General features: G+C 38.0%; 1 protein-coding gene and 1 long non-coding RNA gene across 9 annotated transcripts in view; one reads left to right on the forward strand and one right to left on the reverse strand.

Moving 5' to 3' along the window:
* TRPC6 (transient receptor potential cation channel subfamily C member 6) overlaps positions 1-27,640 on the reverse strand; it is a 128,843-nt gene that overhangs the window by 4,592 nt on the left and 96,611 nt on the right. Inside the window, exons 4-11 of one of the 7 annotated variants that reach the window (XM_070272718.1) lie at positions 26,859-27,023; positions 21,451-21,667; positions 13,815-14,048; positions 11,614-11,878; positions 10,200-10,395; positions 9,022-9,225; positions 7,529-7,603; positions 1-169 (exon numbers count right to left, since the gene is read on the reverse strand). In XM_070272718.1, coding sequence (XP_070128819.1) covers positions 14-169; positions 7,529-7,603; positions 9,022-9,225; positions 10,200-10,395; positions 11,614-11,878; positions 13,815-14,048; positions 21,451-21,667; positions 26,859-27,023 — 1,512 coding nt within the window. In that variant the 3' untranslated portion in view covers positions 1-13. Of the gene's footprint in view, positions 197-6,127; positions 6,851-7,528; positions 7,604-9,021; positions 9,226-10,199; positions 10,396-11,613; positions 11,879-13,814; positions 14,049-21,450; positions 21,668-26,858; positions 27,024-27,640 lie in introns of those variants that run through there. The other 6 variants (XM_070272717.1, XM_070272721.1, XM_001499621.7 and 3 more) reach the window with 6 other exon arrangements.
* LOC138924960 (uncharacterized) lies at positions 43-26,921 on the forward strand. Of its 2 annotated transcripts, none has more exons than XR_011440423.1 (3): positions 43-214; positions 23,499-23,558; positions 26,826-26,921. It is a non-coding gene; the product is annotated as an uncharacterized lncRNA (long non-coding RNA). The 2 variants fall into 2 exon arrangements; XR_011440424.1 differs by having other exon boundaries at positions 26,775-26,913.

Consider the following 27,640-nt stretch of genomic DNA (forward strand, 5'->3'; position numbering starts at 1 on the left):
CTTGTCATGAGAGTCATGCTTTAACCTTCCCACAGATACATCTGTGATATGTGATCTGCAAACACGTTGAGAAAATAACGGTGGTGATTTCAGAAGTCCACTGAGGATGGGTCAACAGGCCAGCACGATTAACTGCAGCATCCATGCCTGTGGAGGTCTGATGAGGATCCTGAAGAAATGCCAACATGAGACTTGGCTGTGGGACAAAATTCAGGTGCCAAGAAAGCACTAATTAATCCATTTAAATTTCAGGATCTGTATAGTATTACATTTGGGCAGCACCTTTCAAATAATATATTTGCTTGAAGAGGCAAATAACAAAAAATTAGAGCAATCTGCAGTAAAGGTCGTAACATACCATACTACTATGCTAAGAGAATGATTAAAAAGTTCTTTAAGAAATTTTCTAAAGGGAAAAAATCATTTTACAAAGAAATAAGTAGGAGAACCTGAGTGAAACAGAGCAACTCTAAATTTGTGTTTTTGGTGCACAACTGTTTTCCAGTGGATGAGAAACTTTGAGACTGTCTTCAAAGACAGCCATGATTTATATTTCTCAATGACATCTAAGTTGCTATAAGTAAAGCTCAATGAGATTCAATTAAAATCCTTAACTCAAAAATTAATTCTTTAATGCTTTGACACTTTAAATGACCACATGCTGAATTATAACAGCTATGTACACATTCATCCATTGAACAAGTATGTACTGAGTGTCCTCTATATGTAAGGTGCTGTGCTAGATTCAATGAGAACTCAAACAATTGTGATCTAGCTGAGTCATAATAGGAAAAATGTGGCAAGGCTGATATCCATAAAAACAATGTACAGTTTTAAAAATATTGTTCAGACAGCATCCTTCTTCATGTGACTACTTTCCTTTTTCTTTCACCTTGTCTAAAAAGGTCAGTAAAATGTCTATTTTATTTTAATTTATATAGACCTTAAAAACCAAGGAAGAGCACTCGATGGAAACCTGAAGACTTTCTGGCTCTGCCACAAGTTAGCTGTGGAACACGAGGCGAGAAGCTGAAACTTTGTATAATCTCGTCTGACGATGAAGGGAGAGGTCTAGCTGACCTCTATAATCCTTCAAGTCCTACTAATTTATGAATTCATGAAACGAAAGCAAACTTCAATATATTTTTAACCATACAATTTTAGTATTTAATTTTTAAATATAATTATTCACTTATTTTTATAATATAATTATTCCTGGCTTTCAAATTATGATTTACACCGTAAGGCATCATTACATGTGATGACCAGGTTCAAACTCGCTTTCATCCCCCAGGTTTATGCTACAGCATGGAGGGTGAGGACAGGTCCATAATCAGAGGGAAAGGATCCATCACCCTTTCCCTTTGTGCAACATGCCTTTGATTTATTAACTCTCTGTTCATGAACTCACAACGTCATGGTTGCAAATCATTAATTTCATGTCTCCTTCTTTCATTAGAGGCCACTAGTATATCCTATGGTGTTCATGGAAATAGGGAAGTAGAAATTTATGCTTCTTTGGGATTCTTTTGAAAGCAAATAAGTGGTCTCTAATACTCAATATGCCAGTCATCCCCAATTAAGGCAGCTCCACAACACATCGTACCTATAGAGATAATCCTTTTTTAACTGAAGCTTAATACTATATTAATGTCACACAGGCCTTCTTTCATTCACTGTTCTCTAATTTAAGGCCTTTCTGTTTGGGGCTCCCAATTCCTGAAACCCTCTTTTCCTGGCACTTTGCCTGACTTGTTCTCTTTCATCCTTTGGATTTTAGCTTAAAACATAAGCTCCTCAGAGAAGCTTTCTCTGCCCATCCCATGAAAAATAGATCTTGAGCAAGCTAGGCCTTCTGTTTCCTTCATAATATGCTTCACTATTGATAATTATTTTATTCACTGGTTGGTTACATGTTTACTGTCTACATTTTCTAGGCTCTACAGAATGAGGGACTCTATTTAATTCATCTCAGTGTCCCTAGTGCCAACATTGCCTGGCATATGACAACTGCTCAAAAATTGTTGGTTGGTGAAATGAGTGAAGGAAGAAGAGCTTCTGGGTCATTCATAGACTGCACTTGGTTTCTGGACACCTCGTTATACAAGACATGTACAGTCTAGGTTCATGAACTGATTGTCGCAGCTCAATGCATGGTAAAGATAGATCTGAAACATGGGGAGTTGGTTTTGAGGCATGAGGCAAAGTAACATGCTGAATGACACAGAAGAGGTAACAGTGCCACGAAAGCCAGAAAATAGTATTCTGTCCATCTGAGAATGCGTATGATTGTGAATTTTCCAGAGTAGATCTTGAAGCGTCAATGACCACAGCTATAGTGTGTTCATACAGTTTCAGCACAACACGCAGCTCTCCCCTGCATGCACTCAGTGGAGAGAGTTCAGCTTTTCTCAGTCACGACATTTTTGACACTTTCGGCTAGATAGTTCTTTATTGTGGGGAGCTTTCTGTGCATTGTAGAATATTGAGCAGCATCCGTGGCCTCTACCCATTAGATGCCAATAACAGTTCCTCTCTCTGGTGTGACAACCAAAAATGTCTCTAGGTATTATACTTGCACCCTGGGGACCTTGGGAGAGGGAAGCAAAATCACCCCTGGTTAGGAACCCCTGGTATAGTTAAATGATATATGACTAAACCGTCGTAAATTCATTTGGATCACTTTTATGTGACTAGTTCTGCTCTAAATCTGAAATATGAATTTGTATGCAAATATAATACTTTTTTCAGAAAAAATTTCAAATCAATGCACAGTAGATATTCAATAAATATATGCTAAGAATTGAAGATTACAAAGAAATAGTACATAAGGAGAAACCCACCTGATGGTGCAAAGAAGCATTATTACCACTTGGTGGCAGAAAATTCTAATGTATAATTGTTTCCATGTGCAGCTACCAAAATAGACTGGGAAGTCAAGGGAATTCAATTTGCAATATGAATAGTATTTAAACCGTAGGGATTTGGGTATTTATAGATCGTCCTGACGTGTATAATGTGATGGGAGTGGGAAGGGGGAGCTGATTGGGTGGAGGCAGGAAGGACTGGGTATCAGCTTTGTTCCTGACTAATGTGCTAATATCCACTCTCCAATCCTGAATGAACCATTGCCTGGCCTTTTTGTTTTAATACCTTCCACCACATTTCCTGCAGTCTTTATGTTTTCTCTTTTTCATTTCCTAATAATTAGTTTATTAGCATTTCTTACCTCATTATAGCTTCATTGTAGGGTTAGAGTGAGGAGTACTAAATAACTTGTTTCTTATTCATTAAGAGGAACAAGTAAGCCTCAGTCTTTGGAATTTATTGTGTTGTTGGACATAGCAACAGTGCTGGGAACCTCCCATTCCCCACAGGCATTACACGGCCTGAGGCCAGGAACCAAGCAATGAACTGAGAACGTATAGACAATATATTCAGTCAGCAGGAAATGCAGATGTGAAATGAAGCCATGTGGTACAGTGCTTGTAAACTGCCTGCTTTGGAATCAAGTAGATGTGGATTTGAAATCTGGATCTGTCACTTGTCTGAAATGGAACTTTGAGCAAGTCATTTCACCTCTATTATCCTCAGGCTCCTCATGTACAAAATAGGGAAAATAAAATTACCTACCTCCTGGAGCTCATGTGAGGGTTAAAGAGATAAGGTGTGTAGAATACAGAGCGTGACATACAGCAGGTGTTCTACAAGCGCCAATAGCTGCTATTGTTGTACAGAAGGATAAATATCTACCATGTGGCTTTAGGTTTACTTCATGGCTAGTTTTAATCTAGTCTAGTTATCTGGAGATACTTTGCCAAATATTGCTTTTTACTGATGTGTCCAAGCTTATGACTAAGTCATTCAGGGAAGGAAATATTCAATGATTCCCACACCGAGATGAGCATTATACTCTCGTAAGGTCTTGTTAAAATACACATTTCCTGGCCCCATTGCCAGAAGTTTTAACTCAATAGACCTGGAGAAGAGGATTAAGAATTTGTACAAAATCACCTGGAGAAATGGCCTTGGGGACAGCGATGAATTGGGACTACTACTCTATGTAACTGTTTCATCAGATGATTACAAGATAGCCTCTGACATAATTAAAACCTAAAGGACATGGTTCCTGGATATGTAATTGATTAAAAAAAGTCTCCACATCTCACTCAATGCAGTGCAGATGAGACCACAAATAATAAAATCGCATGTCCGTGCTCTATATTGGTTTGGTGTATAGAGTGTAAAAATCTGCTCTAAAACTATCAACTTGAAAGTGATCTGTTCTGGAGCTGGAAGAGGCCAGTTATTCAAGAAGTTATTTGGCTTTTTCAGATCTACACATGTAATACAGTACGGCGGATCGACTTTTAATTTATGCTATCTTTTCAGACTGTAAAGCTGAAAAGCTAATGCTAGCAACCTTCAAAGTCAGTGACCTTCAGAGTTGAAGGCTATGATCTAAGATAATAAATAGGCCTGATTACTTTGTTTTGAAAAGTATTTTTATATGGCTCATCCCACCAATTTCTGTGGTACCTGGCGCAGATGTGAAGGAAGCAGATGAGAAGGAAGGTTTGTGCAACCTAATCACTTTAACCTTCAAGGAGTCAGAGAGAAGCCTTGAGTGAAATAGAAATTTACCTGTGTTGTTTTCGACACAGACTTTATGAAAAAGAATGAGCAAAAGCCATGTGAACTGAGTAAGGAAGAATGAACCATGAGAGTTTTTCTCTATGTATCAGGCCCAAGCATGTCCCAGTAGGAGTCCATCTCAGTAACAGCAGGCAGAAATGATCGGAAATATAAATGGTTTCTTTCAAAAGCATTTTCTCCGGGGCTGGCCCGGTGCTGTAGTGGTTAATTCTGTGTGCTCTGCTTTGGTGACCTGGGGTTCACAGGTTTGGATCCCGGGCATGGACCTATGCATTATGCATCAAGCCATGCTGTGGTGGCATCCCACATACAAAAGAGAGGAAGATTGGCACAGATATTAGCTCAGGTGAAATCCTCCTCAAGCAAAAAGGGGAAGATTGGTAGCAGATGTTAGCTGAGGGCTAGTCCTCCTCACCAAAAAAACAAAAAAAGCATTTTCTCAGGAATATAGTTAATATATTAAGCAAAAGCAATCTATGTGAAATGTGCCTCAATTTTTGTTCACCACAAGCCTGCATGGCAAGGAAAATAGACACTGTGTTGATTTGGTCCTCTAGGACTCAAATGCCAAGACAAAGTCAGATGAGATGTATGCAGCATTATGCCTATGAAAGATAACAAGCTGTGGAATCAGGAGAAGGCAGAAAAAGCTTCCAAATTGTAAGGCTTGGTTCACCTGTCAAAGAGGGAAAGGTAAGATGATTGATTGAGAAAGTCAACCAGCCCCATGGGGAGCTCCAGTGCAAAGACTGCCCAAAGCGGGGTCCTGCACTGGTAAGAAATGTCCAGGACCGAAAGAGCATGGGCATGGCGGCAAAGCTGAGGGGAATCCCAAAGGTGCTGCGGCTGGAAGCTGCAGGCCATCTCTTGAAAGCAAAAACAAGTGGCACGTCTGCATGGCTGCCACAATAAACAGTTACACAGAAGGGCCTCTAGATGATTAAACTGACATTGGAATAAACATTTTATTGATCCACAACTAGAGTCAGATACTACAGGCTTAGTATTGTGCTTAAAGAGTTTGTTTTAGGGGCAGGCCTGGTGGCGTAGTAGTTAAGTTCACCCACTCTGCTTCAGCAGCCCAGGGTTTGGACCTAATACTGCTCGTCAAGCCATGCTGTGGCAGCATCTCACATAAAATAGAGGAAGATTGGCACAGATGTTAGCTCAGTAACAATCTTCCTCAAGCAAAAAGAGGAAGATTGCCAACAGCTGTTACTCAGGGCCAATCTTCCTCACCAAAAATTTTCTAAAAAGAGTTTGTTTTAATCAAGGATTAAAATATGTGCTATTGGAAAACTGTAAGGTGATCAGGCCTTGTTTAAAAGATATAAATAAAATGTACTTTTCAGATCATTAAAACAAATTTTAATTTTCTACATTTTTGGAGAAACTACAAAGACAATAAAATTATTTGATTTGACAGATACTATAGTATCTATCATAAAGAAAAAAGGCATTTTGATTCCCCTTGAATTTTTCTACTTGTCCAATATTTATTGTTATTATGCATTTATCATACTTTCAGCACAGGAAGTTTTTTACTGGAAAACTATAAAATTCAGCTTACACTGACAAATTTTTATTGAATTATTTAGAACCAAATAACAAAAAAAGCTTGTTCTCTATAACAAGTACTTCACATTTGTCTAGTGTTTATAATTTACAAAGCATCAGTTTAATCCTCCCAACAATCTCGTGTGATGGGTTGTACAATTTGATCATCCCTGTTTTGCAGAGGAGGAAATTGAGGTTCAAAGAAGTTTAATGAATTGCTGAAGGGGCAGAGATCAGATGAGATCCCAGTCTTCTGAGTACTTAATTTGATGCTCTTACTGTATCAATACTATATCAATACTTAAGAGCATTCCCATTTTATTGGGGGAAGTAACATACTTAGTTTAAAAACAAAACAAAATAGCATCCTTCCTTGGCATTTGTGTCTCCTGGGGTGGCCCTGTAGCATAGTTCTGGCTAATGAGATCTAATAACAGAAGTTGCTGGGAGGACTTCTGAGAGTGGTGGCAGATTCAGCCAGCATGCCCCACTTTTCCTGTGCCCTCCTTCTTTCTTCATGACTGACAGCTGGGTGCGATGGCTGGCGGTAAAGCTGTCTTCTTGCATCTGACTATGACAAAAAATCCAGAAGAATCACAGAGACTCACTCCTGACAACAGTCCTGTCCTGCCTAATTCTGGAGAGATAAATGAGAGAGGAAAAAACAGCCGTCTTGTTTAAAACACCTGGATTTGTTTTTTTTTATTATCTGCAACTGAATGCAAGTCCTACACATTGTCTTTCTCCTGATTAATTTATTTAGCAACCAGCATTTATTGCATCCCTACTATGTGCAAGCTACACTTTCTCAGTGGGGATTTTGCCACTCCAAATTATGGAGCTGATGGATCTCCAGGGCACACTGCTCATTATGAACTGTGCCAACTACAACAGCCATTGAATTTTCAAGGTGCCTGTTTTGACAGCTTCTTGATTACCAATGAGGAGCTCTGCTGGATGTGCCTACTCTCCACCTGAACTGCTGAGAGTTAAGGTAATCATATCTCCATCAGGTCCCTGATGAATTCCTCTATCATTTTAATTTTTCCTTCTCTACAGCACTATTCCTCTATTCCATAAGCACTCAAAAATATGTTTAATATATAGCTTAAATATACATGTATTTCTTTTCGCTGATTAATTGGACACAGGCTTATTTCCACCCCTCAGTAACAGATTCTTTGAGCATTGCTAAAATAGTTAAGTTCTTTAATGTGTCTATTACCTGTTTCTTGAAATTGCTTCTAAACAGTTGCTGTCTTCTCTGAAAAGCCTGATTATATGCATGACTTCATATTTTCAAATATGATCTTACCTGTTTTTTGTCAAGTGATAATTTTGAGAGATTTTCATGACTTCCCAAAATTCCAAATTTCTTTTCTTCATTTCTCTTTTAAAGATAGAGAGCAAAATGAGTACCATTGCTAATTGTACATTTGGAATTATAAAAACAATTTTGCTCTTCCTTTATTCCACATTGGCCATCTGGTCTAATTCTCCAGCAAGTTTCAATAAGAGAAAGAGAGTCTTATTTGGTTCTTGCTGTCGGTAAGCTCTTAGACATTTCCTTTGCCCACTGAATTGTCCCGAGTTGCACTTCTAATTAGACCTGTAAACTACACACTTAACATTAAGTAAAGTGAGGGAAATTTTTTCCACTCAACCCCTGGAGTTCTGTAAGTTAAACATCTGAAAGAATGTTGTAGATGGCATATTTTTTAAAAATTCATACACAAAATAATCATAATAACTACATTTAAAGAGGGCTTTAAAATTCTCAAAGTACATTTATCTATTTATTCTATTTTATCTTCATGATATAGATATACTTTTTATTCCATATTACAGTTGAGGAAATTAGAGCTCAGAGAGTTTATTACTTACTTGAGAACCCCAAGTAGTAACTGGCAAACACAGTAGGAATTAGAATATTTCCCTTAGAATACCTCCCGTTTATTCAATAACAGAATTATACAGTTCAAGGAAACTTTACAATCATTAGGCTCAACTGCCCACTCAGAGTAAGAAGATCTTCTATAAATTTCTAAAGTTGGTCATCCAGTGTTTATTGATTACTTGCAGTGATGGGGTGCTCACTCCATAAGACAGCTCACCACTTTCTTGGGCAGATCTTGTTACAAATTTATTTTTATATAGAACCAAAATTGAACTATTTGCAACTTTTGCCCATTGCCTCTCTTCTTTTTTTGAAGAGACAAAGAACAAGTGTGCTCCCTAGCCAAAAGTGGGAATTCTAAGGATATTCATCTTATTCCTCTTTAATCCTCCTCTTCAGATGAAACAGCCAGCTTTCTCAATTCACTATCACATCCCTTTCAGTACCCACTCCAGATAATGTAATACATCATTTTAGTTATATTTTGTGAGTTTTTCTTATATTCTTTTAAGTAGTAAATGTCCAAAGTGCTCTTGTTAAACAGACACAAGTCAAAGGACTGCGTTCAGCTAAGTGACTGCATGGACACAGAATGGATGGACATGTCGTCATGGACTGCTTCTTTTTATTTATTTATTTATTTTTTGAGGAAGCCTGGCCCTGAGCTAACATCTGTGCCCATCTTCCTCTATTTTATACATGGGACACCTACCACAGCATGGCATGCCAAGCAGTGCCATGCCGCACCTGGGATCTGAACCTGCGAACCCCAGGCTGCCGAAGCGGAATGTGCACACTTAACCGCTGCGCCACCGGGCTGGCCCCTGGACTGCTTTCTAAAGGCATATGGTACAGTGGTTATAATGGCCATGGCATTTAAAAATGTAATTCTAAGTATCACGTCAAATTACCTTGTTCATTTCTGGGTCTTCCTGGAAACCTTTCTTATGACTCTGGAAGAGCTCAGAAATCCACTTTTTAAGCCTCAGTAAGAGATAAAACAAGGACTTTGGACTTGGCACCAGGTTGAAGGGAACAGGAAGAGTTCTTCCCTCTTCAAAGTAGGAAAACCAAAGTTTGGCCCTTGCGAATTTCCATTCCACATCAGCATCATCCTATACAAACACACATGACAGCTCAGCAGGGAAGTGCCTAAACAGAATTACGGGGGTGCTTCTAACGCTGTGTGGCTAGTTGGAAGGAATAATGCCTGCAAACACACTCAGACCCCAAAGACCACTCCAAGATGTTTTCAAAATGTTAAGGTTCTATTCACACATTCTTTCCTAAATCTGTCTAAAATTTTCTCAGGCTTACAGAACTACAGATCTCAAAACCTGCATGTGTTTATAAATACACTGAAAGATTCAAATGTATTTTCCTACATTCTGAAAAACACTCTTTTTTCTGCAGCAGAACACTAATTTGATTAATTCAGACCAAGATTTCTGGAATAAAAATTTATACTATCACTCTGAATTTGAGAAAGTGTCAATTTTGAACATCACTCAAAAAAGATTTGGAGAATAGTGGTATTCATAAGCAATAATTTTTTTGAATAAATTCATGCTCATAGAGTATTCTAAAGTGTTTTTTTTTTTTTCGAAGAAGATAGCCCTGAGCTAACATCTGCTGCCAATCTTTCTCTGTTTGCTGAGGAAGACAGGGGCTGAGCTAACATCCGTGCCCATCTTCCTCTAGTTTATACGTGGGATGCCTGCCACAGCATGGTTGCCAAGCAGTGCCATGTCCACACCTGGGATCTGAATCAGTGAACCCCGGGCTGCCGAAGCGGAACGTGTGAACTTAACTGTTGCGCCACCGGGCTGGCCCCCTATAACGTTTTTTTTAAAACAGTAATGAGTCAGACAACATTTCTCCTCCTCAGGCCTTACTATCCCATCACGCTCATTGATGTTGCATTTGGAAGCAAAGCATTAAAATCTTCTAGATTACTAGTCAAGCAAGTATATAAAACAGTGAGACAACAGAAGGAAAGCAGTCTATATTTTCACCACTATCGCTGAGTTGATCCCTGGAATAGGTAAAACTTTTGGGTACAAAGTATATAAATGTATAGACATTATACCTCAATTTCCTGGAATGAACTGTTGATCATTGCAATTAACATATTTAGCAAAACAATGACCATTGTAACATTATAGACTCCATAAAGAACATAACCAATGTTTTCAATGAATTTGTGATTATAGTTGATGACCACTGATTTCACTTCAGAAAGTCCGAAGATAGCCCAGAATAGTGTCTTAAAACTCTCCTCCACCCTGGGGAAAAACAAAGAGAAGGAAATAATAAAGTGCATAAATAAATGACAATGGTACCATAATAGAGCTGAGTTGACTTAGTGTCTTTGCATATTATTAGATATTCATGAGAAAATTCTTTACTTCCCTGAACCTCAGTTTTCTTTTCTGTAATATGGGTATAATAACTACTTATTTCCAGGATTGTTGCAAGGATGAGGTAATAATATGCATATGAAGCGCGTAACTCAACATGTGGGACATAATAAGCACTCAATAAATGCTATTAAGATGACAACTGCACATGTTAGTATTTAAATAATTCATAGCTTTGGCAATGGAAGTGTTAAATATTTTACTTAGTAAAAATAATATACTTTGTTAGAATCCTTTGGGTTTCCTGCCCATCTATACTTCCACTCATATGCAATAAATAGATAATAATAGTACATGTCTTAAGGAAAATATGAAAATATAAACACAGTCAATGTTACCAAAACCAGTGATATGCCTTAGATAGGAATTTCAATGCTTTAGGCATAATTATTGACTAAAGCTAAGCCCCTCTGCTTAACTCAGATGGTTTCATTTCTTTAACATGCTGAACATCACAGGAATATGGATAGCAATAGGTTATACTTCAGTCGATGCTTCTCATTGTAACACTAAAGACCTAATATTTGAGTAATCTATTCCAAACATCCTTTATAAAAAACGTGTCCATGAAGAACATAAGTCAAAACTCTTGTCACTATTTATAACTCAGATCTTCTCAATGATAAGATCCAATGAAGTGAATTAGGAAAGCAGCTGTTCTCATGGCCAGTGCTCCAGAAGTTTCTAGGAAGCAGAGGGCACAGGTGCTGAAGTCAGTGGACAAGGGGTTACATCCTGGCTTTTTCATGTAGTAGCAGCTATGCAACATTTGGCAAGTTATTTCACTTTTCTGAACTTCAATTTCCTCTTTTTGTGAAATAGAGATAATAAAATGATGTGCGTGAGGTATTTACTGCAATACTTGTCTCTAAAAATGTTAGCTATTATTGCTTAATATTAGGAAGATGCCTCCATTTTTGAGTTCTTCCTACTCACTTTGAAATCCTCTCATTTTGCTGAAGGGGAACTGGAGATGAAGTCTTTACCCAAACATGATTTACCCCAGGGACATATACGAATATTGTTAAGCTAACATTTATTCAATCTACAGTCTCCATGATCAAAACATCCGAGAGCACATACGTGGTGAAGGCTTCATTTTGTTTTGCACCAATGTAGTAGGAGTAGAGGTTGAACATTCCGATCATAAAGGCCACAAACACCATGATGAATATGACCATGAACTTGAAGATGTCTTTCACTGTTCTTCCCAGTGATATCTGCAGAGGCCCAAAGCTTTCATTTGCTGGTAAAATATAAGCTATTCTAGAGAAACTTAGAACTACAGCAATTGCATAAAGACCTTCAGATATAATTTGAGGATCAGAAGGGTCCCACTTTATCCTGGCTAGGAAAAAGGAAAGACAAGAGTTATGGTGAGTTTAAGTTGTTTATTTAGGTAACTTCTTTTCTAGGAAAGAAATATAATTACATTAGCAATCCAGTTCCCAATGGAAGTCTCTGATCTTAAAGGGCTTCTTTAAGCTTCAGATATGTTTGAACTTCTGAATTTATCAAGAAAATGACCCTCCTGGTTTGCTGGTAATTTTCCATAAGGGTACAAGGGTATAGCATAATGGTTAGGAGCTTAAACTGTGGACTCAGTATATCCAAAAATTCCAGTATGTGTGTGTCTGTGTGTTCAACTGGAAAAACTGGTACAAATTACTTAACTTCTCTTGGCTTTTTATTTTCTTATTTTTAAAAATGAGCTAATACTGCTCCTGCCTCTTTCATCCATTGTGAGAATTCAAGAAGTCAACGTGCATCTAGTTTAGAAAGTGCTTGGCACTAAATAAATGATAGCATTTATTATTCAACCTTAAACTATAATAAAAGAAAATAAGGCACTTAATAAATGATGACATTTATTATTTAAACTTAAACTATAATTACACTGTAATGTAGTCTGGGGCTTGTGGAATACTTGTAGTTATTCAAACTGACTGAAGTAATTTTTATTGGTCACTCAAGTCTATGTTTATCATAAAAATGTAGCAATTACTCATTTATGAATTTTTCTGGCATAATTATATCAGGTCATCAAAAACCCAATTAAGAAAGCATTAATGAAGAAAAGTGCAAAACAATGTGTAAGAAAGAAGAAAAATATGATTATAAATTTGTATTTGCTTATTTGCTGAGAAGTGGAATTAGGAAAGGATACAAGAAACTGATAAAAGTAATTTCCTTTTGTATAGTGCTTTGAATATAAGTACAAAATACATGTATATAGATTTGACCATTTAAAATTCTGCATATTAAAAATTTTTTAATTAAACATTAAAATACATATTAAAAATTAATAATAAAACAGAAATGCCTATGTGATAGAGCCAGTAAACTCATAGAGATGTCAATTGAATGTTAACTGATTTCTTATCAGAGGGTTTGAAATAAGTATTCAAAGGGAATCTATTTTCTCCACTCCAGGATTCTGCAAGGAGGGATTTTCCCTAAGCAAGGAACTGAACCTTTTCCATCCTTTAGTCACTGTCCTCCTGAGGAGGTGGGATGGCTTACCTGATTGCAAAATTGGGATGCACAACTGAGCACACTTGGTTAGGCTCTGCCCTCTTTCTTCTGAGAATTCTCCTCTGGTCCTCCATGGAGGAATCTCATAGGATCAGGCACTTGCTGCCATACCCCTCTTTTGGGAGGACTGCCCTGTCCATTGCCTTCTGAAAATTGGAGGATACATCTGCCTAATTCTGGGGTTCAATATTACAGGGCCCATCAGCTAATAGATTCAGAACTATCTTATCCACCCTGAACTTTATCAATAGAGGTGATGATCTGGCTTCCACATTAACTTTTTGTTTTATTTCTCATCAAGTTCAAAGCCTGGATGGGAAATAGTGGTGTTATTTATCAAAGGCCCGCCAGAGACTCCAACAATTCCCTGGATTTCAAATAGTTTATATGTCTTAAATGGAATTGATACTCAAATGTATACTATTTTTAACAGACCAGAGGAAAAAACTCAATCCAAGACATAATACAGGCATTCTCCATGGAGTTTGGTAGTTAGCCAGTTGATCCAGGAGATAAAGTGAGATGATTCTTGTGATTAAGAGAGGTTTCTAGCCAGTAAAAAAACAAAAACAAAAACAAAGGAAGAGGCAGAAAGCATGCTTCTTCAAATACATACTCTCTGAAGAAGCTAGAAACTAAACAACAATTCTATGAGAATTGAGTAGTAACCAAACTGCTACTGACATGTACTTTTATAAGAAAATTCTGCATTTTTATTATCTTATATTGACTGTGTACTGTAAACTCACCCAAATTGTAGTATTTCACATTGTCTCCCAATGTGACTTTGGTCAAGTCCTTCAAAGTATCATTTGCATCAATGATGCTCTGGGCTTTGGAAGCATGCCAAAATGCCATGAATCTTGCAATGAATGATGCTGCAAAGATTGCTAACATACCAAAATCAAGCATATTCCACAACTCAAACAAGTATTCCTTGGGGCCTTGAGTCCAAATTTCTTTACATTCAGCCCATATCATGCCTGCATTGGAAAAAGGTTAAAATATCAATTCAATTTCATTCCATCCTTAGCTCTTCAAATAAGACAAAATAAATTTGAAAGTTCTCAGTCTAACATTAAAAACTCTTCAAAATTTAGCCCCATCCCACTCATCTAGCCATAATTCCCATGTCTCCACAAATCCCACAGTCCAGCAGTATCAGTGCGTTATCTGAAAACAACCTGACAAAGTTCATCAAAAACCTTCAAACAACAAACATTCTTTGATCCATTAATTCTACACATAAAAAAATCTTTAAAAGATGTTCATTGTAGGATTCTTTATAATAACCTACACACACAAATTCACCCACACTCACACACTCAAAATAGAAGTAACCATGGGACTTCCACAGATGGAGTATTATGCAGCCATTTTTAAATTTTTTTCAATTTTTATTTTTTTATTAATCTTTTTTTTTTTTTGAGGAAGATTAGCCCTGAGCTAACATCTGCTGCCAATCCTCCTCTTTTTGCTGAGGAAGACTGGCCCTGAGCTAACATCTGCGCCCATCTTCATCCACTTTATATGTGGGACACCTGCCACGGCATGGCATGCCAAAAGTGCCATGTCCACACCCGGGATCCAAACCAGTGAACCCTGGGAAGCCGAAGCAGAACATACGAACTTAACCACTGCACTACCGGGCCGGCCCCAGTGCAGCCATTTAATATGATATCTTAATTACCATGCGGTAGTGGCCAGGAGAATGTACCTACAGACTTCCAACAACAGGAATTTAATTAGCTATGGGCCTTAGCTACCACATTCTGAAAATTATTTCCACTTTTTCCCCAGACCATGCTTGCCATGGGCTGCTCCCAGCCAATGACTGAGGGCACACTTGCTTGGGAGACATGGGACTTCTCTGATGGCTGACTTTGGCTCAAGGTTTTCCTGACAGCCTTGCAGAACTTTCCTTAGACTGCATGGGGAGCTAGGATGCTTCTACCCAACTTTCCCTCCCTCCCTCCTTCCTTCAGGATCAGACTTGCATCCCAGTCTGACAGCCCTTGCAACCTTCCTCAGCTCCCTATTGATTTCTTCTCCTGTGAAATTTCCCTTAATAAAATTTCAATTTCCCCTAATAAAATTGTTGTACATTTAATCCTGTCTTTAAATGTGCTTCTTGGAGGAGCTGGACACATTGGAAAACGTTTGTCATAAACATTTAAACATGCTAAGTAAAAAAGTTAAAGCTGTTATGTATTCTATGACTTTATGTTTAAAATAAGCATAATAAAAGACTAGAAGGAATTACAGGAGCCTATTAATAGTAATTGTCTCTTGGTGGAATTATTAATAATATTGCATATTCTCTCTAAAATTTAGTGGAATATTTAGGAGCATAGGTTTTGGAATCAGACTGCAACGGATTTGGGAACTTCTTCCTCCACTTACTAGCTATGTAATCTTTGGCAAGTTATTTAAACTTTCTAAAGATCATCTTGTAAAATGGGGATGACAGTTTGTACCTACTTCATAGGATTGTTATGAGACTTAATAAATAATACATGTAAAATCCACAGCACTGTGTCCAGTGCCTGGAAAAAAATAATGACTAACATTTATTGAGGACTTACTATTTTAAATTTTCTATGATTGGCACATAGTTTCTTTCTTAATTTGAAGAATCTTACTTTATTAAAGAGAAGTTACTTTACCCCTATTACCTTTAAGATACGCTACTCTTTGGTATCCTGCCTCCCCTTAGAGCCATCTGGCGAAATACAAAGCAAACTCCAACCAAAACCTACCTCCACCAAGAAACCTTTCATAGTCCCCTAGTTGACATTAATCTTTCCCCCTTCCTCCAGCAACCACTTGCCTAGAATTCTCACATTTGTCATGAACCTCTGTGACAGAATCTGCCATGTGAATGGCTGTGGAGCCCTGCAGGGATTAAGAAAATGCCATGGTCCTTTCTCTCCAACAGCTTACTATGTGCTTTTCTCAAAACAGGCATTCAATGCAGCACAGAGGATGTGGTCTTATGAAAAGACAACCTCATTACTTATTTTGAATTATCCCAAGTTAAGAGGAGACTAGGACTGAATTCATATACACTTTAGTGGATCAAATTTAAAACAGGAAATCCTGCATGTGTACACTCACACATGCACACACAAACTACGAGCAAGGGTGAAAAAATCTGAAGGCAGCCTTCTTTTTGTGATCCCTGGGCTCCTGCCAGCCTCCTCAACAGGAGACAAGGATGGCATGGAGTAACTGACGTGTGGGGCGAAAGGGATATTTAAACTCATGTCGTACAGTCCAGTTGTTTCCAAAGCTTCCTCTCCTTCCTCCCACTTCTCCTCCACCTCCTTTCTCTCTCTAAGAAGTAGAATTCTTGTAAAAACGATATCTTACCAAAGCTTAAAAAACCAAAGAGATACAGTGAACTGTTCTGCCTGAAGGAAGAGTTCCTGCCTCATTTCCCTGAGGACCCTGAATACGTCTGGAGATGAGGCACCCATTGCTTCTGAAGGCTGCTCATCCCGCTGTTGAATTGTCAGGAAGTAGCCCTTCAGTGTGGATCCGCTGGTGCTAATTCTGCCCTCTAGAGCGGTAGTGCACGAGTCTGCTCCTTCTGCCTTCAAATTTCTTAAAACAAAACAAAACAAAACAAAACATCTGTGTGCTCATTAAATCTACTCTTCTCCAGCAGAGGCAGGTTAACCATGAAGCTAATGAAACTTCAGCTTCAAGATGCCTTATTTGCCCAGGCTCCTTCAAGGGCCCTGTTTCATCTTCTTTTTCTCTAAATGGGGTCCTACAAATAAGTAAACTTCAGGCTCCACAATCCCTGTGTTCTACTCCACCCTCCACCATCCAGAGGAAGCTTCCCCAGTGCCCTCCAGTGCTGTCCTGTGGAGGGCCACTCAGTCTTCTGGCTGCTTTCCTTGAGCTGCTCCCTAGGTTGCCCATTGCCTGCATGTGGCACCCAGAGCCACACACAGTCCTGCAGATGTGGACTAGCCAGAGCACAGAACAGTGGGGTAATTACAGCCCTTGACTGCTTTTGTGGATGAGTCAACTCAGAGCTGTGTTTGCTTCCTCAGCAGCTCACACTGGATATTAAGTTAAAAGTGCTCCTTAGGACCTCTTCACGTGAAGTGTCATCAAGCGTGCCTCCCTTCCCTGTGTTCCTGCTACACCTGCTTTCATTGGTTTGAGCTCACCATTCAGCCTTGTCAAGATCTCCTGCAATGTCAATTCCACCATTGAGCCTTTCAACTTTTTGTCAACTAAAAATTAGATAATTTTCTTTCTGTGACCAATATTGTGAGTCTTTTTCCTCAAGCCAGCCAGCATCTGACCTAAGTATGCCACTCCTTGTTAATATTTCCAGAAGGTACAGCAACTTTCTTTCAAGAATAACTTCAAAAAGAAAAATAAATACCAGTGTCAGAAGCTGAACCAGGAGTCTAACACATGCTGTAAATATCAGCTGTCTGTTCTGTGTTATTAATTGTTTTCCCTTCAAATAAACACTGTGAGATAATCTCTGGATCTCAAATGCAAAGGTTAGTTGGCAAATAGTTCCAATGAAAATGTTTTTACTCATAAAATTAAAAGTTAATATAATATTCTTGGCTTAGCTTTCTAAGTGAAAAAGGAAAACTTCTGTTTGATAAAGAATAAAGTGAACATTCATTATATCTAATTTCCTTATATAAAATTTAATATTTTCAAAGTTTCATTTTGAACTAAAGAGAGGTGATGTCATCATTGTGATGGCATGCGAGGATCTCTTTGTCTCTCTTCTTCAATCTACGGTGAGTAAAACATCCATAACCCAACGAAGACTACATTGCCCAATGCACCAGGATGCTAGAGAGATCCACACATAGGTACACATGAAAGTGGGTGGATCGGAGCACATAGAGCAGGTGAACTGGGGCAACAGTGAAGGTGGTTCCTAGTATACTGGCCTCCCAACTGCGGCAGATGAGCCAGCCACCCTCAGCCCCACAGAACCTGGTGGGCAGCAGCTGAGGTGCCCACATGACTCTAGCCTCACAGCCATGGCAGCACCCGTGGCCACGGGGAGAGGAGCTGCAGTGGAGACAGAGCCCCACAGTCCTAGGTAGCAGCAGTGAAAGCGCACATACAACTTGGACCTCCCAACCACAGTGGCACCGGTGGCCACAAGGAAAGGGGCAACAGCAGAGGCAGTTCCCCGCAATCCCATTCCCTCCCCACACCATGAGGGTGAGGCTTCTAACCCAGGTGATCCTGGATGCTGCAGAGGCATTAGCCATCTTTGTACCTCAGGCAGCAAAGCCAGCGACTGCAGCTACACCAGTAACAATAAGGCATCAGTGACCTCCATAGGCACAGGCAGAGGGGATGAGAGTACCCTGTGACACCCCAATAGAGGTGGTGGACGGTGGAACGTGGGGATCCTCAAATATAGCCAGAGGCCACTCAGGTAAGAGAAACAAAAACTAGTGTTATAGACCATCTACTGAAAAACAAAAGAAAGGCTTCTAATCTCCAATAGGTTGAACAGTTAGAACCAAACGAAGCTATATCTAAATAAGAAAAGTGTTTGCTATGACAAATGCGCCAGCAGAGGAACAACTCACCAAGCACCATGGTAACACGACATCACAAAAAGAAACTAACAATTCTCCAGAAACCAAACATAAAGTCACGGAAGATTGTGATCTCACTGATAGAGAATTCAAAATTTTTGTCATGAAGAAACTCACTGAGCTAAAAGAAACTCAGAGAGGCAGTTCAAAGAACTCAGGAATAGAATCTTTGAACTAAAGTGTCATATCTTGCTTAATATGTTTCAGTAGGAAATATCATGTCTATATAAAAGTAAGATATGAACTCAGTGACAAGGTTAATAATAATCATAATTATATGAAATTTATTGAACATTTCCTACATGCCAAGCTCTGTAGTATGTACTTTAGATACACTAATACATAAAAACACTACAGCACATAGGCACTTAATTTAAAAAGATAAATACAATGTCCAAATGATTGTTTGTTCTTATTTTAAATCAAATATACTAAGTGAAATATAATTTATTTGGGGCTGGCCCCGTGGCCGAGTGGTTAAGTTCGCGTGCTCCGCTGCAGGTGGCCCAGTGTTTCGTTGGTTCGAATCCTGGGCGCGGACATGGCACTGCTCATCAGACCATGCTGAGGCAGCGTCCCACATACCACAACTAGAAGGACCCACAACAAAGAATATACAACTATGTACTGGGGGGCTTTGGGGAGAAAAAGGGAAAAAATAAAATCTTTAAAAAAATATATATATATAATTTATTTCTTACAGTTTTACAGTGTAAGATAAATATCAATTAAATTAGAAAATAAATAGTAGAAACAAAATTGTCTTCTTTATCTAAGGCTTATCATTACTTTAATGATGCTATTCACATGTTAAGCCACTATCCATATTTCTCCTTGAAACATATCCAAGAAATGAAGTGATTCAGAAGTTGTAAATAACTCTCAATGCTGTTGATTTACCTTGTATGCATTGAAAATGATCATATGGTAATTTGTGTAGGGCTTCATAATATTTCCTTTGATCACTCTATCGGGCCCCAGTGTGAAGAGGCCAAGAAGACATCCCTGTCTTAGAAGTATATCAGTGACTGTATAAAACTGACTGTAGCTGATTCTTCAGATCACTGGTGGCGAACCAAGCTTAGGGACTACTAAAGTTTGTGTGCAAAGATTCCTTGAGCCCTTTTCTCTTTACAGTCTTCACATATCCACCTTACGTGATTTCAGGCATAGTGAGGGCCGTAAGTACCATCTGGGAAATGAAGATTGCTGAAGTTTTATCCACATCCTAGGCTTCTTTCAGGGGTTGTATTGTCTATTGTTTATTAGACAGCTACCCCTGGAAATCTCATAGGTACTTCAAAGTCAATCACAACCCACACTTCATTATCAGATTTTCATTCTCAGACCCAAGCGCGATCTTCCTCCCTTCTCCCTCTTAGAGATTGAAGACATCACCTAGTCATCCAGGGCGGAATCCACATGTCTCCCTTTCCATGTACAATAAGTCACCAAGTTCTTTGAAGTGTACTTTTCAGAAGCTCTCAAGTCCTTTCCCCACCCTCTGAGCTTTGGTCCTCATCCTCCTCACAGGGATCACTTCAATTGTCTCTCAGTCTCCAAACTCACCTCTCCTCTAAGCCACCCTTTACCTCACAACCCTGTGACGTTTCTAAAATGTGACCAGATCACATCACCAACAGCTGAAAACCATCCTCTGGCCATCTCACCACCCTTGTCTCCCTGTACTCACACCCACAAATGCACCTGCACTCCAGCTGGGCCCAACGCATAGCATGCAAGTGTGCCAAGTGTTGTCTTAATTCCACACCTTTGCATTTAGTGTTTCCATGCCTTGTAGTGTCCTTACTGCCCCATAAACACTCGTTCTGGTTAGCATTTCCTTATCTTTGAAGTCTCAGATTGAAAATACATTCCAGAAAGGCCTTCTCTGCCCCTTGCCATCCCACTTCACGCAGATTTGGGTCTCAATCTGTGTACATTCATAACATCCTAACAGCTCCTCAGTTACAGTATTTGTCACATAGGCTTTAATTATTGATTTACTCATTGACCTACTCACTGGACTTAACTTCCTTGACTGCAGGACCTGGGTCTCATTCACCTCAGTATCCTCATTACCTAACAAAGGTACTTAATAGCTATTGTATTTACTCCTTCATAAATATCCAGTTGAAATATCTTTCTCATGTGCATTATATTTAATGACAAGCCATACGTATGATTGATTCTGAAGACAAGTAGTGTGGTAGTTAAGACTGCATTCTCTCTGTTTCACTCACCATCTGGGAAATCTAAAGCAAATTATGTAATCCTCACATAACGCTGCAAGGCAGATTTATTATTATGTCACAGATTAGAAAACAAGCACAGAGAGATTGTGTGATTTGATGAATGTAAAGTTCTTTGAACAGGTCCTAGTACACAATAAATGTTCAATAAACATGAGTGGTTATTAGCTTCAGTTCCTATTAAATCTCAACATAAAATCATGTGGTTGTTTGTAAGCCTGAAGTCACAGCCCTCCCAAAATATGAAAGGCAGTTTTTTGTCACTGGCGGAGTTTGATTAATACTATCCTGTTCATTTTCTTCCTGGGTGTTTCTTGGAAATTCAAAAAGCACATGGCAGGTGAGAAAACTATGGCACCAGTAATGAACCCAAGATAACTGTGCTTTAAAAACACACAAAAAAATCATGATGTGAGGTGCAATGTATCATGCCATATACATTTGTATAACTGATGTCTGAAGGAATCAGTGTCATTTAGTCCAACTGCTAAGGCTGCAAAAATAAATGATGACGGAAAATCAGTCTTTACCTATTACCCAGGATATAATGAGCATCTCCATCCACGAGAAGCAGGATGTTTTCATCCTGAACAGCTGTTTTGCATTATCTGTGCTGGTTTCATTAGGAAGGAGCTTGGTGCCTTCAAATCTGTCAGCTGCGTTCATGACTAGCAGTCCCAGAAAAATGGTGAAGGAGGCTGCGTGTGCTACGAACTTCATGAATGGTCCACGCATGATCTTCCCCATCTGCCACAACACACACCAAAAGAAAATCATAACTTTATTTCGTCCGCTTTGCAAAACACAGGCATACACACAAGAATAACCATCTGTGTACTCCAGTGTGCTCCTAAGATAATTATGTATACTGACATAATTAATGATGGAGTAATAACTCTTTATGCTGTTAAAAAATTTTTGTCACATTCCTCATCTACATAAGCTGATGTTCTTGCTTGATGATTAAATAAATTAATTTTTCTATTAAATGACATTTAAGTCCCTACACATGATATAACTGACAAAAAAACCATTTTGTTAATAACGACAAAAGGCAGAGCACAGTATCAACATTATTCATAAAAAGCAAACTAATTTAGCCGGCTTGAAGTACTGAGGAAGCAGTAGTGATAATACTAAACTGAATTTACTTTGCAGCGTAGAGATCCTTTGTTGATATTTGCCTTGTTTTTTGTCCTCATGTATATTTCATTGACATGAGTACAAGTCAGGCCTCAAGTGATGTTGCTATGTTGCTGATGTTGTAAATGGAGTAAATGTCATGAGTACCAAGAAGAAAACTCCCAGCTAAGGTCAGGACAGTAGGCCATTCCCATAATGTATTTCAACAATGTCCTGGAATGACAGTGGATTTAAAGTCTCATATTTTAGGTTTGAGTTCCAGTTCCATTCCCTCATTAACTGAGTGGCAAGGAGTGAATTTCCTAAATTATGTGAAAATCAGATTCTTCATATGAAATAAGGAGACAACTAAAGCTCTCATGCATCTATAGGACAGGATTCATTTCTGTCTGAGGAACATGAATCCTAGCTGGGGCAGGAGGATGGTATGTGTCCAGGATGTGTCTAAAGGGCTCTGTGCATCCCCTGAAATGTTAAACAAAACTCAGTACCTGTGTGCAGGATTTCTTCTTAGGAAAGGGTCTATAGCTTTCAACAGCTTTTCAAGTGAGTTTTTTATTATAGAAAAACATAAATTAATAATACCACTGATACTTAGCCTGTACTTATATGTGCCAAGAACTTTAAGTGCTTTACTCTGTTAACTCATGTAATCATTACAACGATCCAAAGGGGTGGGTAAATGCTAAAATGCTCATTTTACAGATGAAGAAACTGAGGAAGTGAGGTCCAGAAACTTGCTTAAATGTTACACAGCTCATAAGTGGTAGAGCTGGAATGTGAACCCAGGTATTCCTGGTTCAGAGTTAATGCTTCTATTTAGTTTACAAAACAATTTCATATTTTCTCATTAAAGTACATATGTACATAAATTCTTCTAACAAACAAAGAAAGTTCTTCCATGATTTAGAAAAGTTAAACGTTCTAATGGATCAATGTTCTCTGTTCCTACATGGCTGTCTATGTGGTTTTCAAAATCTTAAACGTCAGAGCTGGAATGAATCATATAGTTTAGTCTCTTCTCTCTTGATGTTTAGAAACTTAGGCTAAGCAGAATATCTGGATATGTGTGTGTGTATCTATCTGTCTAGATCCATCTATCATCCATCTATCTATCTATCTATCTATCTATCTATCTGTCTATATCTATCCAGTTTTAAGCCAATGGATCCATGTAGTTAGATATATTGCAGAGCTAATCCCAAGTTACTTTGGAAAAACCTGCTGCAAAAATGATGTCTAAAAACCACATTTCCGTAAGAATGCTCATTAGATGCTCATTAGATTGAATCAGAGAGTATTTTTTGTTTGTGCTTTTTTAGATGTTGTTTAAATAGAACTAAATCTTCTGTAAAAATGATGTCTAAAAACCAGACTTCCATAAGAATGCTTATTAGATTGAATCAAAGGGTATTTTTTGTTTGTGTTTCTTTAGATCCTGTTTCAGTAGAACTCTCAATCAAATGGAGTAAAGTTAAAACATATGGTAGAAAAAGTAAGTTTGATTTTCTTTTGCCTGTTATCCTTAGCTATGTTTTTTAAAAAATATGGACTGTTAGAAAATGAACATTAATGAGTCTTTAATTTTTTCATGGTATGACACATACAATTTTAATTCTACAATGTTTTAAATATTATTTATTTTAATCATGTATTACAGCTAATGAAAATTTATTACAAGATTCAATATCTTCCTTGTGGAAAAAGCTATTATAAATCTTAAAACACCTTTTACAAATTCTTAATTTATTTGACTATTGTAGAAAACTGGGATTGGGGCAATGGCTGTTAGTAGTGAAATCCATGGAAAACTTTTTTATTTCCTGCCTTGGTCCAGAAAGAATCAGAGGCAGCCTTCAAAATACAAAATTGCCAAAAAACAAGAGAGCACAGATTAAAATAGGAGATGGAGAAGGAGAAAAAGAAGAGAAAAACTTGGGAATATAGAACGGGGTTGAGAATAATGCTACCCACATTAGAGTGGGCCACAGGTCTGAGAACTCTGGACCTGGAGTTTGGCTGGACACATCTAAAATCAATGTTCAGTGATCCAAGGCAGGGTGTCTGGTCTGTGCCTCACTCCTGACCTGCTTGCCTTCCTTCTTCAGTAGGTTACTGGCTCTTATGTAATATTGCAATTTTATTTTATTTAGAAGGGAGAGAGGAGAATCAAACCAGGCAGTTTTGCTGCTTATTAGACATTCTAGTGTAAAGAAAAAAAGCATGCAAACAAACAAATAAACAAAAAACAAACAAAAAGTTGGTTGGCAGGAAACCAAAATGGTGTCTTTGGATATTCATAGCCTCTATTTCTTATTACAAATCATTGAGAGTTGTGTTTCTCTTTAAACTAAAGTAGATTTTGGCATCATTCAATGGACTTTAGAAATTAAAAGGAGCTATCCGTTTTAGTAAAATTTGTTACCTATATATTCTGGGATGTAAACAAATTTCTAAAAAATAACCATAAAGAAGACCTATTAATTGAAAATGGTGAACAACTGATGTACTTGGCAAATTATTGAGGGTAAGCATTGAAAGAAATACCTTTAAATATTATATATCATACTGTTTTCAAGTATTTACTGATAATCAAAAAGCTACCAAATATCAATGGAAATAGAAAAAGTTGAAAGTAGCTTAAACTAAAACAATTTGAAGTCATAGCATGGCCTATTTCTATTGTAACGAGCATAAAATATATTTGGGTTATGGTGGAAAAAGAGCACAAGTAAGGACAAAAACGTTTCTGAAAGGAGAAGAGAGCAGACTTGAGGAGAGAAAACCAACCTTAAACAGAAACAGAGACTCTGTCAAGGTGTGTAAGCCTACAAGGTGATCTGACAATTTTCATGGATGTGTTGGAAAATTTTAAATATTTAAAATAGTGTTTTAAATAAAAGCATTAATATAGCTAGATCAATATCCCCCCATAAAAAAGATCATTTCTGTAACCTGTAAATAATGTTTATGTTCACTGCTACAGAGAAAAATTATAAAATAGATTTATCACCATGCTTTAAAAGCTAAATAACAGTAAAATAGATTTTAGATATGAAAAAAAATATCTTGACAGAGTCCTTTTAATTTGATTATTTGTCTCAGTGTTCATAAACGAGGATGGAAAGAAATGGATGCCAGAAAGAAACATGGCCAGGGAAGAAGAAATAGTGAAGGAAATCAGGTTAATTAGGATTCAATCAAAATTTAAGAAATGTGTAACTCTAAGGGACTGCCAAAAATAGTCTCTGTCAAAACACCGAACACTGCAAGGCATTATGCTTTTGAACTCACTGGATACGGGAAAGGACACTTATTCAGTTTAGGAAAGATATTATAATTTAACTGATCACAGAGTGGCAACAAGGATAATTCAGAAACTCCCCCTCCCACCTTTAATTCAGCTTAAATCTCTGAAGAGTCAGAAAATGTGAGTGGAAGCAGAATAGAGACTACACACACAGATGTAGCCTAGGCTCCAGGAAGGACAATTTAGAATTTTTTTTCAAAATGAAATCTGTCATTCCTATGAAAAAGGTAAAAAAGAAAAATTGTAACTTTCTAGAAGAAAATCTGTGCTATAAATTTCTAATTCTAGTGAATCTCACTACTTTCAGTGATAGGAGATCAATTTTTGGCCTCATATATTCTAAAGGAAAAAAAGTGTATGATGATAGGTTTTACCCTCATGAGAAAATGCCCAGTTTCCAGTTCCTATCATCATCACTACAAGTAATTATGAAGTTCCCACCATATGAAAGGCTTTGCAGCAGCTTTCTACCATAAGCCACATAGAAAGGTCCCTATAAGGCTAAAGTACCAAATGTGTGTCTCAGTAATAAGAAGACAGCATGTTGGTAATGGCGATATACGTGTTTGCACCCACATATTCACAAATGAGTCAAGCCCATGGTTAAGAGCAGCAAGTGATTCAACTGACATTTCTACATAGCACATAAATAGATGGTCCAGCAGACATTTTAGCCACGTAGCTTTACAATTATTTCAGTCTGGCTCTCAGAGTTGAAACTTAGTTCCAGAAATGTGGCTTGAAAAATGAAGAAAAACATTGTTGGCAATGCAGGATAGACAAGTTTCTGAGCCTGTTAATAGAATGACAGGTCAATATTTTTCACACTTGCTCTGTCACACTAATAAAAGGCTAGGTCTATTTGAACATATCATTTTCACAAAGCCTGGCCAGATAGACTTTGCTACAAAAACAGGCTTTGATGTCCTGTTACAACGCACTCTGTTCCTGACATAAATATTCTTCACCGAAACAAGCATTCATTAGTATTTCCATGATTGTCCTTTATTTAAATTTAGATTTATCTGGTCATATTAGCTAAAATAAATACAAAACGAAAACTTTGATCTCAAACTTCGCCCGAGGAGGAACAGAAGAGAAAAATGTTCATCTTTTAGGATGATATTTGAAATATCTGCTCAGTGCATACTATGGCTTCATTAAAATATATAAAAATACATGTGTGGACATTCCTAGAGAGAAGATGAAAAGGAAATACACTAACACAGTAACTAGGTTTTCTTTTACCTATTAACAGTGGTGATATTACATGTGAATTTTCTCTTCTTTCCATTTTTTTCTCATTTCCTATAGCAAATATATGTTATTTTTGTAATATTGAAACAATAATATTATTTAAACCCAACTCTGACTTCCCTGAAATTTTCATTTTGGAAATAGAATTTTTCCTCCTTCGCTGACCCTGATAAATACAACCAGCCATACTTTTAGGAAATAAGAGAGGTCCAGCCTTCACAGACATACCTTGCTGCATGGAGCAAGCCAGTAAACGAGAGCCAAGAAGGGCAGTCCAATGGCAACGGCGAGGACCACGAGAAACTTGACTGCCATCGTCTGCTGCCGCAAACCGGAGAGATTCTCATACCAGATGGAGAGAAGCTGCTGTTGACAGTTTGGATGAGCTACAAACTAGCAGGGAAGTGACAAAACGTTTAACAGCTTGATTAAAGAAAGGTTCAGCATAAACTATTTTCTTGTGTTCTGATATTCTGTTCTGTGCTTTCCCATGAAAAATATTGTCAGAATTAAAGAACAAACATAAAACACCTAGTCATAGGCATCAAGAAAGAGGGCAGGAGGTTCTAATATGTATTATATAAATCAGAGGTTCCAATTTATCAAAGCTTTCCTTTATGAGTAATGGGCTTTCTTTTGAAGCATAGAAACATTTTTGAAGTTTAATGTTATAAAAATATTCATCAATGTTTTATACAAGGACTTTGATGGTTATATGGTTTTTCCATCTTGCAAGAGAGATGTAAAGATCCCGCTAGCCCAGATGTCTAAATACTTTCTTTTTTTTTTTTTTTGAGGAAGATTAGCTCTGAGCTAACATCCGCTGCCAATCCTCCTCTTTTTGCCAAGGAAGACTGGCCCTGAGCTAATATCCGTGCCCATCTTCCTCTACTTTATATATGGGACGCCTACCACAGCATGACTTGGCAAGTGGTGCCATGTCATACCTGGGATCTGAACCGGTGAACCCCGGGCCGCCGAAGCACAACGTGCGAACTTAACCACTGCGC

This window comes from Equus caballus, chromosome 7 (genome assembly GCF_041296265.1).
Source record: "Equus caballus isolate H_3958 breed thoroughbred chromosome 7, TB-T2T, whole genome shotgun sequence".
NCBI classification, from domain to species: Eukaryota; Metazoa; Chordata; class Mammalia; order Perissodactyla; family Equidae; genus Equus; species Equus caballus.